At 39.8% G+C, this 17,335-nt stretch overlaps 1 protein-coding gene across 4 annotated transcripts in view; it reads right to left on the bottom strand.

Moving 5' to 3' along the window:
- Positions 1 to 15,842, bottom strand: part of SOS1 (SOS Ras/Rac guanine nucleotide exchange factor 1) — an 89,440-nt gene extending 73,598 nt beyond the window's left edge. For 2 of the 4 annotated variants that reach the window (XM_044428434.1, XM_044428432.1), the window contains exons 1-5: positions 15,295 to 15,841; positions 5,233 to 5,358; positions 4,018 to 4,149; positions 2,683 to 2,847; positions 1,188 to 1,397 (exon numbers count right to left, since the gene is read on the bottom strand). In XM_044428434.1, coding sequence (XP_044284369.1) covers positions 1,188 to 1,397; positions 2,683 to 2,847; positions 4,018 to 4,149; positions 5,233 to 5,358; positions 15,295 to 15,381 — 720 coding nt within the window. In that variant the 5' untranslated portion in view covers positions 15,382 to 15,841. Of the gene's footprint in view, positions 1 to 1,187; positions 1,398 to 2,470; positions 2,493 to 2,682; positions 2,848 to 4,017; positions 4,150 to 5,232; positions 5,359 to 15,294 lie in introns of those variants that run through there. The other 2 variants (XM_044428433.1, XM_044428435.1) reach the window with 2 other exon arrangements.
- Between the last annotated feature and the right edge of the window lie 1,493 nt (positions 15,843 to 17,335).

Below are 17,335 nucleotides of genomic sequence, written 5' to 3'. Positions count from 1 at the left end.
GCCCTCACTCAATGCACAGAAGTGCCTTTCCCATGTGTATAGGGCTCTCTGGATTCTGACCTTTCATTTGATTTGTGAAGCCACTGTGAAGCAACATTCAGCAAAAGGATGGGGAAAGTAATCCCATTTAAACTTATGACTACTAAACTAGTTCTCTTCACCTCAAAGTTTATTCTATAAAGGATAGTTCTATAAACTATAAAGGAATACGTATACATATGAAACCAAATTGGAAAGCTACACAGAAAAAATTGTATTGCATTTTTATTATCAATACTTAAAATGTACATTAATTTATCTTTAAGTAAAAAGATATTTCAGTATCAGTGCAATATACTTTAAAAATTGAAGAAATTATTTTTAAATAATGTGAACAGATTTGAGTAATGTGATTTTATTTATTTATATCCCATCTTTTCAATGGACATGACTGTGTTTTAATATTAGTTTTATAGTTGAGGGTCCATAAAACTATTGTTTCAACATAAAATTTCCTCAAGAGAAAACACACAATGCCTTAATGTCAACATAATATTCTCAATGCATTTGAGTTCAAATGCCATCTGGTCTAAAAAAATAGTACACAATTAGGATTAAGGGAATACAATTCTGCATCCATTATAAAAGTGCACAGGATTGCAAAAAGTGAAATGGATAACCAATTCATACTTCTTCCTCTGACAAAGACCTGCTTTTGCCCACCAAAGACAATTACCCAGTGATGACAGGGGGTCCCTTTTTGCCAAGAGCACAGAAAAAGTTAGGCAATAGTTAGTGGCTCCAATGCACGCCAGCCACCAGTGCCTATTCTGAGAGCCACTGGGAGGAACAGGAGGGAAGCTTCCACCAGGCTTCAGGATTTCAAACAGACAGAGGAAGGCTATTTCTCATAAGCACCCATTAAGATTGTGAAGACATAAATTAGCGCTCAAGAATTTTCTCTCCAATCATCTGGTGGCCAAGTAAAAGATGTTACCAGAAAATAAGTATGTGTGTGTATCTGCTTCATAAAGACTGTGACACATCTAGATATACCTTTACATCAAATAGCATTTTATGGTATCTGTTGGGTTTAAACTGTTTATACTCATTAGGTTATACTTTCAACTTAAGCTAGTAGTCTGCTTCAACTTCCTCCAATGTGCAAACACATTTTTAATGTATCAGAAAAAAATCAAAATACTTACATGACCTGAAAACAGCTTGGAGTTGCTAATAAAAGGTTCTCTAAAGACTTTTATTATGAGATTTAATTCCCTTATATACTGTCGAACCTCTGCCATGAATGACTTTACAAGATCATAGTAGGTTTGTTCTCCTGATGTGGAGGGTTCTTCATCAGATAAAGTCAGTGTACTTATATCCTCTACATCTTGATGGAACATATCCATCAACACCTGTTAAAGGTAGAAGAAAGAAAATCATCAAAATTAAATGGGAACTGGAGAAATACAATTCTTTCCAACCAAGTTAAAATTAAACAGAATGTACATTGTATTTTTAATATGACCTTGACACTGGTTCATTATGCCATGCATAAAGAAAAACAAAGCTTATTGGAAACTGGCATTGTTTATGTTGTTTTTCACTTTACTAATACAAAAATTAAAAGTAGCTAGTGTTGTACGCAGAAATTTAAGGAAAAAATCTTAATACCATATTACCCTGGCTTCAATCTTATACTAAGATTTCTGTTGTACATTTTATAAGTATTATGAAGTATTAACTCCAACTATTAAAATGTGAAGAGTGGAGATTAATAGTACATAGATGTTAAAATGGTCATTTAAGGAGCAGTCCTGTGTCTGAAGGGCCACAGGATGCTGAGGATTCCTCCTTCTGAATTGTCCTGTGCTCAAAAAAGGAAGTCAGAGGTCCATCCCTCCTTTAGCCAGGGCAGAAAGAACCATGCTGACTTGTCTTTGAAGTTTGAAATTGCCTCAGGAGAGGGAGGGAAATGGGACATTCTAGTCAAAAGGGAGGAAAAGAAACAAAATAGACAAAGATATGAGCAATCCTGAGCCTTTTTCAACCTATCTTGCCTCTTGCTGACAAAGCACCAATAGTAGACCAAACAACCAATCTAACAAATAACCCAGCAACTGGAAGAGGGAGAAGACTGCTTCTGTCATTCTTCCCATCCTACCAGTTTCAAACTGTCATGGCACTGAATAGAGAAGATACCCCAAACTTGGAGGTTTCCATCTCATGAGATGGTAACCTGTACAAGCTTCAATAAATGAATCAGACCAGTCCTCTAAAATTAGTGGTAACTCAAGCTAATATCATGTTTTTCACTTTCAACCTCATTTTTGACTTGAGAAAATAGATGAGACTTTAACATAAAATGGTTAATCAAATTTGGAAGAGATTCTCTTTACTACTGAGCCCTACTCATAAGCATTGATCAACACACCAATTCAACAAATCATTATCTGAAGCAAGAAGGCACAAATGTGACAATATTCACCTGGTTACCCTTCGCTGCATTATCTCAGAAAGTAGCTCTATAGGGTTGGAAAAGGTACTCTGGAAAATAGAGATTGGCAAAATATATCCTCCTTATTTCCACAAAAGTCTGCACCAATTTGAAGCCCCTTCCACTCATGGACTCCTGTTTGAGGAGGGGCTCTGGTGGATCTAAGCCATTAGAAAGTAATTGAAAATATAAACTTTACATACCTTATCAGCACACATTGCTACTTTGATGTCTTGTTGTGTAATTTCATCATGCCTTATATTTCGTACATAGTTCCCAACCAACTTTAAGATATCTGCAGAAATGTATTCTAATACTGCTACTATGTAAACAGATACTTGGTGATCCACTTTATAACCCAAAACTTCCTGAAAGTAAGAGATAACATATTCTTTTTGGTAATACATATACATCAACCTCTAAGAAATGCCTATTTCTAAACATGGGAATCTAAATAATATCATGCAACAGGTTCCTTTGGAAGACAGTTTTAATAGAACTATTTGCAATGAAACATTGAGTTACAGTTGATAAACTAGAATTTGGAATACTAGACAATGAAGCTTAAGTGTATTTCCTGTTGGTCAAATTAAACAAAGTTGTTACAGTTTTTACCTTATTGCCGTACAATCCAATTACAATGAACATCCAGTATCTGATGTATCAAGAAATATATAATCAAGGCTTTGAAAAGGTCCACAGACCTAGGTGGTTACATTTATACTGGTATACACAAATGCAAGATTTCCCCTCTTCCTGAACAGGCTGGTTACTAAAAATAGGTGCCTATGTACCTGAAAGGCCATGCTATCCCTGGTTATATATTTTCTGAAGAACAGCAATATCATTCAGAACCCAAGGGCCACAAGTAAGTAATCAGAGCTAGCATCCCTTACCTTTCAACCAGGTATCATGAGCCCTACATTTCTCCAAAACTAGGACAAAAGTAATTACACCTCAGATATTGAGTTACATATCCAGTACTAATCAGACATATACAAACAACAAAACAAGCATAGAAACCCCCCTTTTTTAAAGTCTGGAGCTAAGAAGGGATCATTCCTGACCTCTTATGACCTGGGACTAACTCTGAAGCTCAGCATCATGTAAACTCCTCTGAAGTCAGGAAATTGGAAAGGCTATGGTGGTCACAAGTTCTGGCCCCTTATCAGTACCAGCCAAAATTTGTGAAGCTCTAGTTAGAACGATTTATAGTTAGGATAACAGATGACTTAGATGAGATCTAGACAGTCTTGAAAAGAAAATCCAGGTATAGTTTGTACAAAAATCAATTTCTCTTTAGAAATTGTATCAACTCTGAAGGACAAATACTGATTAAATGTGTTAACACCTTATATACTACATTTATAGTATAGTACTACTACGCTGTTGTTAGTCGCGAAGTCGTGTCCGACCCATCGCGACCCCATCGACAACATTCCTCCAGGCCTTCCTGTCTTCCACCATCCCCCGGAGTCCACTTAAGATATAGTCTTACTATACTATATACTATTATATACTACATTCGAAATACTTACTTTTAACAATGGGTGAATTTTTTCTACAGGAAGAAATAGTGGATTTCTTCGCTTCCTCTTTTCAATTGCAGACTGTGCATCAGCTATTGCCCACTTATCAATAGGATGGGGAAAACTTTTTTGTACACGATCCTTTTAACACACACACACACACACAAAAGAATAATGACTAAATATATAACGACTAAACAATATTTTTCCAAGGTGCAATCCTTTAGCAAGTTTAGACAGAAGAAGGTCCTGTGCTGATTGAGAAATGATAGGAGTTATAGGATCTTTGTCTTAAATACATCTACTTGGAATAAGGAAATAAGAAGTGCATTCTTTTAAAATACATATTGCCCTTCACACATAAAAGTTCAGGTGGCATATAAGGATAGAACAATGATAAAACAACTGAGTCAGCTAAAACCATATTAGTGTTAAAAACAATTAAAATGCTAAGGCAAATAAAAACATTCCCATTCATATCTGAAAAAATAAACATCTGTCCTGGGCAAATAACCCTTGGGTGGGTTTTTGAGAGTTGGCGCACTGACACAGAAAAGGCCCTTTTCTCTGTGCCTTTGTAATGCACAAAGTACACTATGAAATGCTTTATTTTGCACTTGAGGCATCCAGAGAAGGGTGCTAATTCAATATCCAATTAAGGCACAGGCATATTCATATGAAAGGAGGAGCTTAAGATATTTTGGTCCTAAGATCTTACAGCTTTAGAGATAAGCACCAGCACCTTGAATAGAGCTCAGAAGCAAAGAGGTAGCCAATGTAATTCCTTAGGAATTGATGTAATGTGTGCTTTTATTTTGTTGGAATTCAGTTTCAATGTACTGGTATAATTCACTACTGAACTATATAAAAAGGAATAGCAAATAACAGTCTATATTTCTGCATACATAACTGTATATATAGCATACTCTAAACATTAAAATCATACATGTATTTGTAAGCTGGTTGCATCAGTGGAAACAGGAGCAAAGCTATTCTCTTTCTCCCCACACAACCTCAAAATCTGCTCTGGACATCTGGGCAATCCACCAGAGCAGATTTACAAGTGTTGTGGAAGGCTGTAAGGGCAAGAAAGGCGGGAGAAAGTCTTCGTAGCACTATTGGAATTCTACTAATGTCAAATTGGATTTAATTTTATATTAGTAGAGTAAAAATAACACTGCATAAATGGTTACAAAATGAAGTACAAATAAACTCTTCCGGTACCTCTACATCTTGGGAGCTTCTTGGCTGTGCTTGGCACAGCATGTTTAGCAACTGCAGAATTAACTCCTCAACATAGTGTAATGCTTCTTCAGTAGATGACAGTTTTGGGTGGACTTGCATCTGAACCTAATACAACATAAAACAATCAAACTTATATTTTATACCACAGTTTTCAGGAGCATCTTAGAAGTCAGTTGGCTGGATATGCACAACACATTCAGCCCTTTGGGAATGTTAACTAAGCATTTAGGTTAAAATTCCTCCTTATTTTTTAAATGTCTATTAAAATAGGCAGAAGCATCTTCCCATGTAAAGATTTGAATCCAAAGTGAAATTTCTCCCTCTGTCTTTCCCTTTCAGTAAAGCTTCTGACTCCACCCTCAGGGTTGTCTTTGCTGCTTGAAGGCAAGGCAATGGGAATGGAGAAGATCATCTAACTGAGCAATTAATTTTTCCCATTGTCTCCTTACTGGGACAAGAACTGGGTCTTGCATATACTCCTCTCCATCATGAAAACACCCTTCCACCCCTTCCAAAACAAGCTGATTTTCCTGCTCTGTCTGAGAAACTTCACTAGGTAATCTTGAAACACTGAAGTCCTCTCCCCAACTCACTCCTATACCTCCTCCTCCTCAGAATCAGATGACTACCTCACAGGCTGTAATATGAGAGGGAACTACTTTCTACACTACCTTTCTCAAGTTCAAAGAAATAGTCCTGCACCACACTCTGTGAGTGAGAAACAGAGAGGGGAACCTACATTGTTTAAACTTCAAGTGTCATGCAACTGTGTAGAACTACAGAAAGGAGAAACAGGCAAAAGAGAAAGCAGTAGAGTAGCATTATTGTTAAGAGCAATAGCAATAGCTATGTGCAAGAATTCCTGGTTCAGACTTCACTACCTATGAAGTCACAGATCTTGTTCACATGTAATGACAAGCTATTATTTAATTATGATTTGTTGAAATATGGATTATGTGAAAATCTGTGTGGGTTAAACTGGGTTAACTATGAAAACACAGAAAGAGAATGAATGGTTTCTTGCTGGGTTGTGAAGTGTGGATTTAAATTATGGTTTGTGAACCCAGAATCATGGCAAGACCAGGGCCCTCCCTGCACCTCTTTACATGCCAGTACTGTAGTTCTGGGATACAGAAAGGGAGCAGATAAAGGAAGAGGGAACAAACAACCTTTAAACTGAACAAGTGAACCATGGGTTAACATTATTTTGTGAACCTGTACACTGGCTGAGGAAAAAGGAAGATAAAAAGTAGAGTTTGAAGACCTGCACCTACTTCTCAAACAGCAGACAAGGTAATAACCCATTTGTTTTAGACCAGGATAAGATAACATGGTGTCCTCTATAAGTTGTGTTAATACAACTTCGATATGGTCCAGCCAGCATGACCAATGATAGGGAATTACAGAAGTTGCAGATGGATTACCTATCCCTGTTCTAGGCAATACCACTTCAGATAATAGCTCACACAACTGATTATTCCTCTATTAAAAATGCCTATACATAAAATACTGTGCTGTGCAATAGAAGCATTCAAGTTACCTGTATTAAGATTCCTGGAAATTTTGAAACCAAAATGAATCAGTCTTCAGAGAAATGAAAATGTAGGTCAAGATCAACCTACTTTATGATTTTAAGAATATATGATGTATACAGAATATATGTTTGCTCTATTTATTTACTGTATTATGAAATGTAAATATGTGTCTTTGTTGTATTAAAATAATCAGCAAATATGGCAGGTGTTGAATATGAAGTAGTAAGCTGCTGCACTCTGAAATACATCTCTTAATTTCTGCCAGTTGGGAAAACTGGGAACACCTCCCCGCCAAAAAAAGAAAAAAAGAAAAGTAAACCCATTAGCCATAAGGCTCTCTGGGTGGGTCACAACAAAAAATAAAATACAAAATAAAATACAAAACAGAATAAAATAAAGATACATATCTTTTAAAAAAGTTTGTCAAGGCTGTCTGTTTGTTTGTATGGCTGCAATTACACAACACAACCAAGCATTCAGCAACAACCCAAATTCAACTCCTACTCATACTCAACTTTGCATATGGGTTTTAGTGTTATTATGAACTCAGCCACTACATGAATAAGTATTTCCATTTGTCATTCTTGAAACAAATTAAAATGCATTATCTATATACTGTTCTTTTCTAATCATTGTCTACAAATATGGTCAGCAAGTTATGACCAGAAATTTGATTTGGCAACTAAAACAAAAGCCTTCAGTATTTTATTTATTTAGATAAATATTCATACTCAGACCTTTCAATATACATACTAAGAGCAGCTACAGCAGTTAAAATCACGTATCAGTATACTCTGCTACAGGTACAACAGTTTTAGGAAACCACTGGTAGCATGCAAATGCAGATAGTGCCTCTGCAAAATTAAACAGGCCTACATTTTGTTCTGGGATTTAGCAGTGATAGGACATGGTGGAGACAGGCTGCTCTACTATAAACACACCAAACAGGAGAGGTGTGGTGTAAAACATATCACTAGGCAGTGGCTATAAAAGGTATGCTCTTAGTTTCTCAAGCAGGAAGTGCAAATACCAAACCTAGCTGGCTGCTACAAACTATGGACTGGATCCAAAGCTAGTTTACTTACATCATATTGATTTCGATGGGACAAATTACTTGTTAATTTACTATCACTTATTTTCAGTGGGGACTAAATGCAGCTAGCTTAGCCTTGATTGACTTCAACAGCCTGCTATTAAGCACAGTCAAAATTTATGGACAACTGAAATGTACGCTCTTTCAAGTTACCACTTCCCTACTTACCTTTGCTTTTACTGCCCCCGCTCCGCTTACAGTTTTAATTTCAGCTAGTCAGTATAAGAATGTTGCAATTAAGAATTAATGCCCATATTTGTTCTTTCCTCCTCCAGCCAATCCCTTTTCTTTTTGTATCATGTCATTCAGATTGTAAATCTGAGAGTGCGGATTATCTTATTACTGATCTTTATAAGTGCTGCGAGACTTCTTCAAATGAAGAGCAGGCTTTAAAATCTCTAAATAAATACTACTGTTAGACCTTAGCATCCTTTCATACTGCTGGAATACAAACACTTTCAACTATCGTTTGTTCATATTAACTTCAGATCCCATACAACCAAGGTTTATATTCAGTTTTCTTTATGCAAATGCAGAATAAAATTCTGCAACTGTTATTAACCACTAATGAACAGATGCAACTTAATATGAGTTGGAATAGGCCTTAGTTTGATACAGCAAATCTTTCAAGAAAAGCTGTCAGAATTGGCCACATCATGCCTGCCCACATCTGAGTGAAGCCATGTATATAATTGTGCCTCTTGACCTGCTAATCTTCTGTGTCTTTCACACTGTATGGACTGCAAAACCATATGCTTCTTAATGGCAGAAGATGATATTGCAGGCTTCAAATACATGTAGACATAACTTAAAAGTAACTAAAATTGTGCTTTAAATTCAAAATAACCTGAGTTGCCCATCCCTAAGATTCCTTTAGTATGTTTATGTGTTTAGTTTTAATATTCTTGGGGCTATAATGTTGATGAATGGACAAGCATACAGCTTTTTCTATTATCAAAAACAACTTTATCAAACAAGCATTCAGAATAAGAAACTACCTTCTGATGCAAGCTAAAAACTTATTTAACCCTATAAGATCATATTTCATTGCTGATAACTACAGGTTTAGCCTTATAATTAGGATGGCGAAGCAAATCCAATGTCTACCAGCTAGGAAACTGGACCATTGCACAGTGAAGAGCTTTGCAATAAAACTACTTGTAAAAAAATTGGATACAGCTAAAAGAGGCTTACACTACAACTTTGGGTTTCACTTCCTCTTTCCTTCTCAAATTTGTTCATTATTTGGCCTCTCTGCCCAAGAGCAGAAGCCAAATTTTTCTGACCTTTCTGCCTATCCCATAGCATTTCTATGTATTAAGCTATAATTCTAAACCCACATACTAGGAAGTAAGTGCTGATGACCTTGGTGGGAGTTGCTAAGATGATCAGGTTCACAAAGTTAATTCTTTCTGGTCACTGGAATGACATTAGCTACAGAAACTGCTATTTCTTCTTAAGATGTTTAGAAACCATCCAGTTCTGAGTTCTATGATATGTGGCCCCTTCCTTCCACCTGGTTTGGGACAGCACAACCCTAACTCACCTCAGCTACAAAGGTTTCTGAAGAAGATGCCAAAAGACCATCTAGTTGCAAGGCCAGGTCCCTTCTTTGCCTCATTCCATTTTCCTGGAAGGGCAAGGATTCCACTGACTCCAGCCACAAAAGCTGCTGCTGAACCTGCCTAGAAACAACCTAATAGTCCTGCAGGTCTGTTTTATTGGGGGGCGGAAGGGTTGGGGGGCATCATTTCATGAAACACGGGAGGAAAATACACAAACAGATTGACTGAAGCTTCAAATATTGCTGCCTCTATGGTTATGAATTTGTTAATTCCCCTTTGTCTGATCCTCATATAACATTGGGTACATTAATTGTAACTGAGTGTATATGTCTAAATGCCTTAATTTATAAACATATGGACAAATGTTTTGATACTGTAAACTGCTTTGAGCACAATTTACCAAGTCAGCATAGGATAAAAATTGACATCAACTGCTGGCACCAGGGGTAAAGTAGATGATAATTAAAAGGAAATAATAGCACAGATTAGGTGTATGATGCCAATAATATCAGACAGTTGATAACCAGTATTCCAGCGGAAAATAGCAGTCTAAATGCAGTCATGAAAGTTGCTTTCTGAGTTTTAGCCACCTCATGTTTATTATGCATTCCAAAATTTAAAGGGGGTGTGGAAAGACATCTTTTGACCCACATTTTTAATGAACTGCCATGCTCCGAACTTATACTATAACATGGTTATGCTGCAGGCTAGTTTTATCAAGACTAATGCATTGCAGATAAAATCAGAACTACACATACAGATATTCTTTTCTGGATCCATAGCCAAAGCCTATGAAATGCAACAAGTTGTCTTTGATGCAAGGAATCCACAGTACAAAATGAAGACTCACGATGGACCATATATTCATTTACATGTTAGCAGCACGAAATGCTAAGCTACAGGTACAAAACCTTCCCAGAAAGGCATCTCCCTTTCCCCATACACCAATTCTTGGTGATTTCCCAACTTTAGTGCACAGCTTTTTGTTTATTCTTAGTCTCTTTCCTAAGGATTCATTATAGGTAATAACAGTTTTAACCTAAAATATGCTGGTATCTGACCCCAACCCCTTTTCTCATTTAAATGCACTCTTAAAAAGTTTCACCAAAACTTAATTTGGTTTTTGGTAGAAAGACTTTTCACCCCTGTGCTAACCTAACCAGGAATCAAACGCTACCAGCCAGGTTCAGACATAATGCTAAACCATGCTGGAAACCATCCTGGCATGGTTTGCCATCTTGAATGAACCCTGTCAGAGACTTAACACCTAGTACACTTGGTTTCTGTGTAACCACAGAGAGATCAATTGTCTGTTGTATGGTTTCCATGCTTCACCATGGCTTGTTCAATTATGTGACTCTAGAAATATAGTTTCTGCACTGCTATAAGAGAGTCTGGTGGAAAGAGCTGCTGCTGCTTCAGGAGATGCTCATACCTGCAGCCTTCACTGTCCAGTTCTGCCTAGCCACAGATGAGTCAGCTCCAGCCATGCACTGATTCACTGTGCCATACTCTCTTACATTTTTGCCTTCTCGCTGTCTTCCAGATACCCACTTGTGGCTTTACAATGTTGCTGACAGTAGAGAAGCATGTTGTACCACCTCCAGCAGTGACCCTGAAGACAGTCATGTTTGGTATTCCTACCTGATCACTGCAGTTCACACAAACACCACTCAGGAACTGCTCTGTTGCTGTTTTTCTGGCTGCAACGTTGCTTCCCTCTCTGCAAAGTTGCCCTAACATGAGAGGAGCACATGTGCTATGTGTGGAGCATCACCAACAAGGAGACTGCTCTGAAAAGCCCATGTCCCCTGCTCTGGCTCCTACATTCTCCTCTACTCCCATCTTGTCTCTGGCATTCTTTGGGACTGTCAACAAGCCCTGTAGTCACCTACCCCTGCCTAATGACCCCAATGACATCCACTGCTGCCAGGCATGAGGCATGGAAGATCATACTGAAATTTCCTAATGGATCTAGGATAACTACCTGTGGAAGTTTCACCAAAAGAGCCTCCATTCCAGCATGGATGCCAACCTACTTCCCAGAAGTAGCTACATCAGAACGCCTCTCAAAGCTTCCTGTCATTCTGAAGAGAAAAGAATGTGTTGTGTGGGGCTACAACACAGATGCTTTCCCCCACAGCCTCACAACCAGCACTCAGAAGATCTAACTCACTGCTGCAAGTTAACTATGTACACAGATGAGTAGGCATGTGTACATGCAGTGAGGAAGCAGACAGCGACAAGTGTAGGAAATGGGAGAAGAAGGGAACCTGCATCCAGTGGCTGAAGGCAAGCTATTGTGGGGTGGGGCTTAGTATGTGGGCGCAGCTGTAGAGCAGCAGAATTCGTGCACCAACAGAAGAAGCCACTGGATTTTATTAACATGTGAAATGATTTTCTCTCTGGCACAGTCACCCTTTCCTTGGCCCTGTGATGCAGCAGAAATAAACACATGTTTTGCTACAGCTGTGTAGTTCTTGTGGGGAGGGCTAGCTGCAGGGCTGGGTGGAGAGGGGCAAGGGGCAGTACCAGATGAGGCTGCTCACACTGCACTCTGGCATGAAGAAAGGGGTGCCAGGGTAAGCTGCCTCCATGTGTGAATGTGAGGGAGGAGATGGGGGTGGTGCTTCTGACAGTGGGGTTGTGGGACCCTGGATCAAGCTGGCTACAATCATGGCATGGGAGGGCATAGCCTGCCCATGCCAATACCTTTCATGTGCCTGACTACATGGGAGGCAGCTGCTTCGGCATGTACAAGTCCTATGCCACGGGAGTGTGGACACATCTGCAGCAAGGGAGTTGCAGGGAAGAGGTGGGGGGTATACTTACACTTTGCCACAGAATGTGGCAGCACATGGAAGTGTTATTCTAGACCAAAAATGCTACTCTAGTGAGTAAGGGGAAAGGGGGGGAAAGAATTCTAGGGGCATACCTTTAACAGCTAAGCAGACTATTCAGTCTTTAAAATACTGAGCTAAATTATCAAATTCTTAGAGGCATCTGTTTATTTCTTCAAAGGATGTCTTCTGTACAATAAAATTTAACTTTAAGTGCAATACTTTTTGCACATAAGAGTTAACAAAAAAGTCTGAGTTTTAAAACATCAGTGTCTACATATTTTTAAAATACCACAAATTTGTCCTAAATGGGTACAACTGTGCAGACTGTATGCTAGTAATACAAGAATATTAAACTACCTCCCCATAACTAGCAATCATCTTCTCAGTATAACAAAGCTATGTCCACTGCAATCTAATCTACATTTGGATAGATGGAATATCATATTGTAAGTAACATGTAGTTAGCACTGAAGTGTTAAGAAAACTTTTAGACTAGAGTACAAGTAAACACGCCCAAAATGTAAAATGCCAAAGAACAGCTGAAAGTCTTATCTTGTACTTACTTAGGGACCCAGAATTAAGCACCTATCAGTCACCAATCCAACATAGACCATATTTAATCTCACTGAAATCAATAGCTAAGCACTTCTCAGGGTTTGGGCTCCAATCAAGAAAGTGCAGTATATAAAGAAATAGATATAATATATAAAATTTTGAAAACATAGTTTTCATTATATAGCCTAAAACCCTTTCATCCACACATTTCAGTTACTGTGGTACATCACAGTAATGATTTTCTATTATGGAGGGGATGAAATATTGCTTTTCATATTATCAACCGAAAAAATTAACTAAATGCTGTTGGTAAATTACTATAATGATGTTTTAAAATAACCACATTTTACCTGGACAAGATTATTTATAATATACTTTGATTTGTACCCCACCTTTCTAGCAAGAAACAATGGCACCTAAGGCAGAACTTACCTTTGGATAAATTCTCACTTAGCTGATACAGATACTCCTATTCTCTTACCCACAGTTAAGAGATAGTGTGCTAGCCTAAGGCACAAATTGGTTTGTAAACAGTGGTTAACTCTGGGTTGTTACAACCAACAATGTAATGGTGGTATCTGAATCCAGAACTCTGGGCTGTTTGGGAGTTAAACTACCCAGAGTTAACTCAATAGTTTCCTGTGGTTTGTTTTTCACTTAACTCTGGGTTGTTCAACCTCTAAAGTAATCAGTGATCTGAGTCTTGACATAAACACAGTTAGCCATTATGTGTGAACTAGCTCTTTCACTGTTCCACTCTTTTTGAGTAACCATGACAGAGATCTGTGTCTATAATGATGTTCAAGCTAACTTTTGTTTAACTCAATACAGTTAAGCCAAGCTTGTGAACCCTAGCTGAATTCAATAGCAATTATGATCAACCATGGTACAGTTCTGACAAAAAGGGAAAAGAAGGAACACAAGTGGTTGAAAGATTAAATCTACCATCCAACTGAATTGATTTCTTTCATTTCTACTGAGGAATCAAAATTCAGTGGGAGAGTGGAAAAAAAATCTGTCTTTATATAGCATATTGTATAATGCAAATGAAAACAGTTGCACAACTACAAATGAACAGGATAAACACTGACAAAAACAGGGATATAACTAGTCATCTTTATGCCTCAGGTGAACATGGCCATACCAACTCTGAATGTAATAGGTTACATATATTTTCAACATTAATAATCAAAAACACCATGAACAATGTAAGATGTTGAAAGCCTTAAACATGCACATCTCCTGTTTTTCTGCAAGACGTTCAAAGGCATTTGCTTTACCACAACTCTTCAGATTGTCTGGACCCATAACTGTAGTTAACAGTAACTATGTCTACTTTAAACAAGCCAGCTTCATTAACTATGATTTGCAGTTGGCTTTCCCAAAACTAATCATAGAACAGCCATAGTTTGCCAAATCTGGAGGTTAAATAACTATCATGACTAATAGGCATAAATAGCTTTCTCTTCTTTGATTTCATCTAATCTCCTGGTAAAACCATGCAAATCTGTGGTAATTGGTATTGTTTGCAATACTACATTTCATTAAATGTGCATTCTGTAAAAAAGTACTTCTGTACTTCCATACTGAATCTCTCATCAATCAGCTTCATGGTGAAGACTCATCAGCTGATGGGAAAATGTATGGATAAAGGTATGTATATATGTATTTATTTAAAGTAGTTAATCTCTGCAATATCAGTCAGGAGAAACAAATGTTCAAGCAATTCCCATATAAAATTGCATGAATTCTAGTGCCTATTCTCTGGATCCAACCCTATACAACCATTGCTGTACTCAATATCTTATTTCCCCACTTGATTTTTTTCTGTGCATCTTTTACTGCTAAACTGATGGGGTGGGGGCAGGGAATTAGAGACCAGTATTCTAAATGCTGACTACTAGGCAGCATGCACATTATCTGTACCTCAAAAAAATTCATACTGTAAAAAACAGGATGCAAACAAATAGGTACAAACAAATAGACACAAATGAAATAAATTAAATTTGCTGATTGGTAATCCCAAGAATAAAAATTGCAGATAACCCAAGCACTCAGGGATACATGAATGACTGCCAACATTCAGTGATGTATATCAAAAAAGTGGGGAAACATCTAGTTTTTCTCATCTGAGATTGTCAGCCAACTCATGCAGATGTCAACATTTAGCAAGCCCTAGACATCTACAAAAACACCTGTGACCTACTACAGGAGCTTTCTCCAACCTGGTGCCCTCCAGCTCTGTTGAAAGACAACGTTTACAATTCCCCAGCCAGCTGTGGAGGCAGCATACTAGGAGACACATGTACGCACAAAGCATGACTCCCACCCACATTCTTTATTTACACAGTACTTCTCTGATTCATCCCAAGTTAAATCCCCGTTGGGAAGGAGAGCTGCTCATTCCCCGCTCCCCGCTCGATTCCCGCGAGGTGCTCCGCGTCGCTCACCTTTTTCAGGGCAGGCACGAGCAGTCCCCGCCACTTGGGCGCGTTCTCCTCACTGAAGAACTCGTACTGCAGCGGCGGCGCCTGCATTCTGCTTGCCCCGTCCCGTCCCTTGTGAGGGGAAGCGACGGGAATCACTGCTGGGGCCGAGCTCGACGTTGTCCCCGGGCCCGACGAAGCGGTCGCGGGCAACACCCGGAACCTGAGGAGGACAGAGGCGGCGGGAGCCGCCGGAGGCGGCAGCGGCAGGATCCAGCGCCGGGGGGCGGCGGCGACATCCCTCAGTCGGTCGCCCGCCGCCCGGCCCGGCCTTGTCTCACTCAGCGCCGGGGCCGGCCTGGGACAAGACACCACCGGGCATCCTTTCCCTCAGCCTGACAGGACCAGGCTGGAAAGAGCAGAAGGGAAGGAAGGCCGCCCGGCAGCGGCAGGATATCGGCGGTTGCTGAGGGGACGGAGGGAGAGAGGGAGGGGCAGGGTCCCGAGCGCGGCTTTGAACTCCTGGGGTTCGCTAACCCTGACGGTTACAACCGCCCGCGCGTGCGCAGTTGGCACAAAGGCCAACGGGGCATGCGCAATCCGAGTTGTTCTCGACCCTCCTCCCCCTTCCTTTCCAAAAGCTTTTATTTGGAAGTCGTTCGCTCCGCTTTCCCTTTCCCCTTTTCGCTTCTCCTCCCCTTCCTATCCCTCCGCCCCACCAGGGCCCCTCCCCCTCTTCAGCACGGAAGTGAGAGTCTGAGTAACACATAGCCTTTCCTCAGTTTAGGATGGAGAGTTGAAAATAAGCTGTAGGGGCTGAACAAGAGAAAAACACAACGGAGACATTTACTTTTTCACAGCGCCGCCTGCGGAGCGGAGGAAACATGACACTGATTCCACGCGTAAACTGGAAGTATAACCCAAAACAAGGGTGCAGTCCTGTGCATATTTAGACAGAAAAAAGTCCTGCTACTTCCAGCATGGACGGCTGGGGTATGCTGGAAGTTCTAGCACTTTTTCTGCATCTGTCTGCACACGCCGAGCAGAGCTGGGCGCGCTGATACGGCTGGGGTGGTAGAGGGAGCGTTGTGGATTCTGTAGAGTCAGGAATTTGGTTGTGTACTGCTTTGTGCAGTTGCGAGCATGTTGCGTCTTTGTGCAAAGTCAGATTGGGTCTTCTTATTCTAGCAGTAGTAGTAATATATATTAATAAAATAGGAGGTCTGTCAGTAATCGCTTCAACACCGTGAAACGTAAAATACTGAAATTTGTCATGCATTCTATGATGTGATGTGCACTTGGGAGTATTTTAAATTATTTTGAATCGCCCGGTGCAGTCATTCGTTACTGAGCGGCAGATTCACCTAACTAGGACATACCTTTGCCTGTCCCCTCCCACCTGCTGCGGGCCAGCCTTCCTTCCCAGGAGTTGAGTGGGCAGAAACAGTCCTCGGGGGGCTTTAGGGGCGAACTATCGCAGGAGGCATTCCTTAGACCCAGTGGGTGTGACTTCATTTATGGCGCGCACATGGTGCCCAGCGCGTACGACTGCCTAGCTTTGCTTCGGGGCTTCAGTGAAACGAAAGGCTGTGCCAACCCTGCTGGGAAAGAACCATTCACTCATAGCAATGAGATTTCCTTAGAAAGAGGATTGCATGGCATCCATATTTCTACATTTTCAGTGTTAGGGAAATCTTATATTGCTAGGGTCTTAAAAATATAATGCTGGAGTGGAATCAGTGGTTGTGGTACAGGATGGTGCTGGGAAATCCAGCACCATTAAGGTTGCTTTCTCGAAAATGCTTCCTGGGAGACCTGTGCAAAAGAAGTTGAAGGGGGGGGGGGGGTTAAGTTCTTTCCAAATGATTGGAGGTTAGTCAAAACCAAAACAGAAGTTCAGTTAGAATGCATAGCACAGGTGAGTCCAAACCATCTCCAACATGGTTAACAAGCAGTGTCAAGGAAATTATTAGAGGAGGGAAAAAGCTTCCTTAAGAAATGGAAGTATTCCCAAATGAGAACAAAAAGGATAAATTTGTGCAAAGGAAATACAAGCAAACAAGAT

This window comes from Varanus komodoensis, unplaced genomic scaffold, assembly GCF_004798865.1.
Source record: "Varanus komodoensis strain SLA01 unplaced genomic scaffold, ASM479886v1 scaffold2, whole genome shotgun sequence".
NCBI lineage: Eukaryota > Metazoa > Chordata > Lepidosauria > Squamata > Varanidae > Varanus > Varanus komodoensis.
Note: the sequence above shows the minus strand (reverse complement) of the source record. Positions and strands in the feature narration are given on the sequence as shown.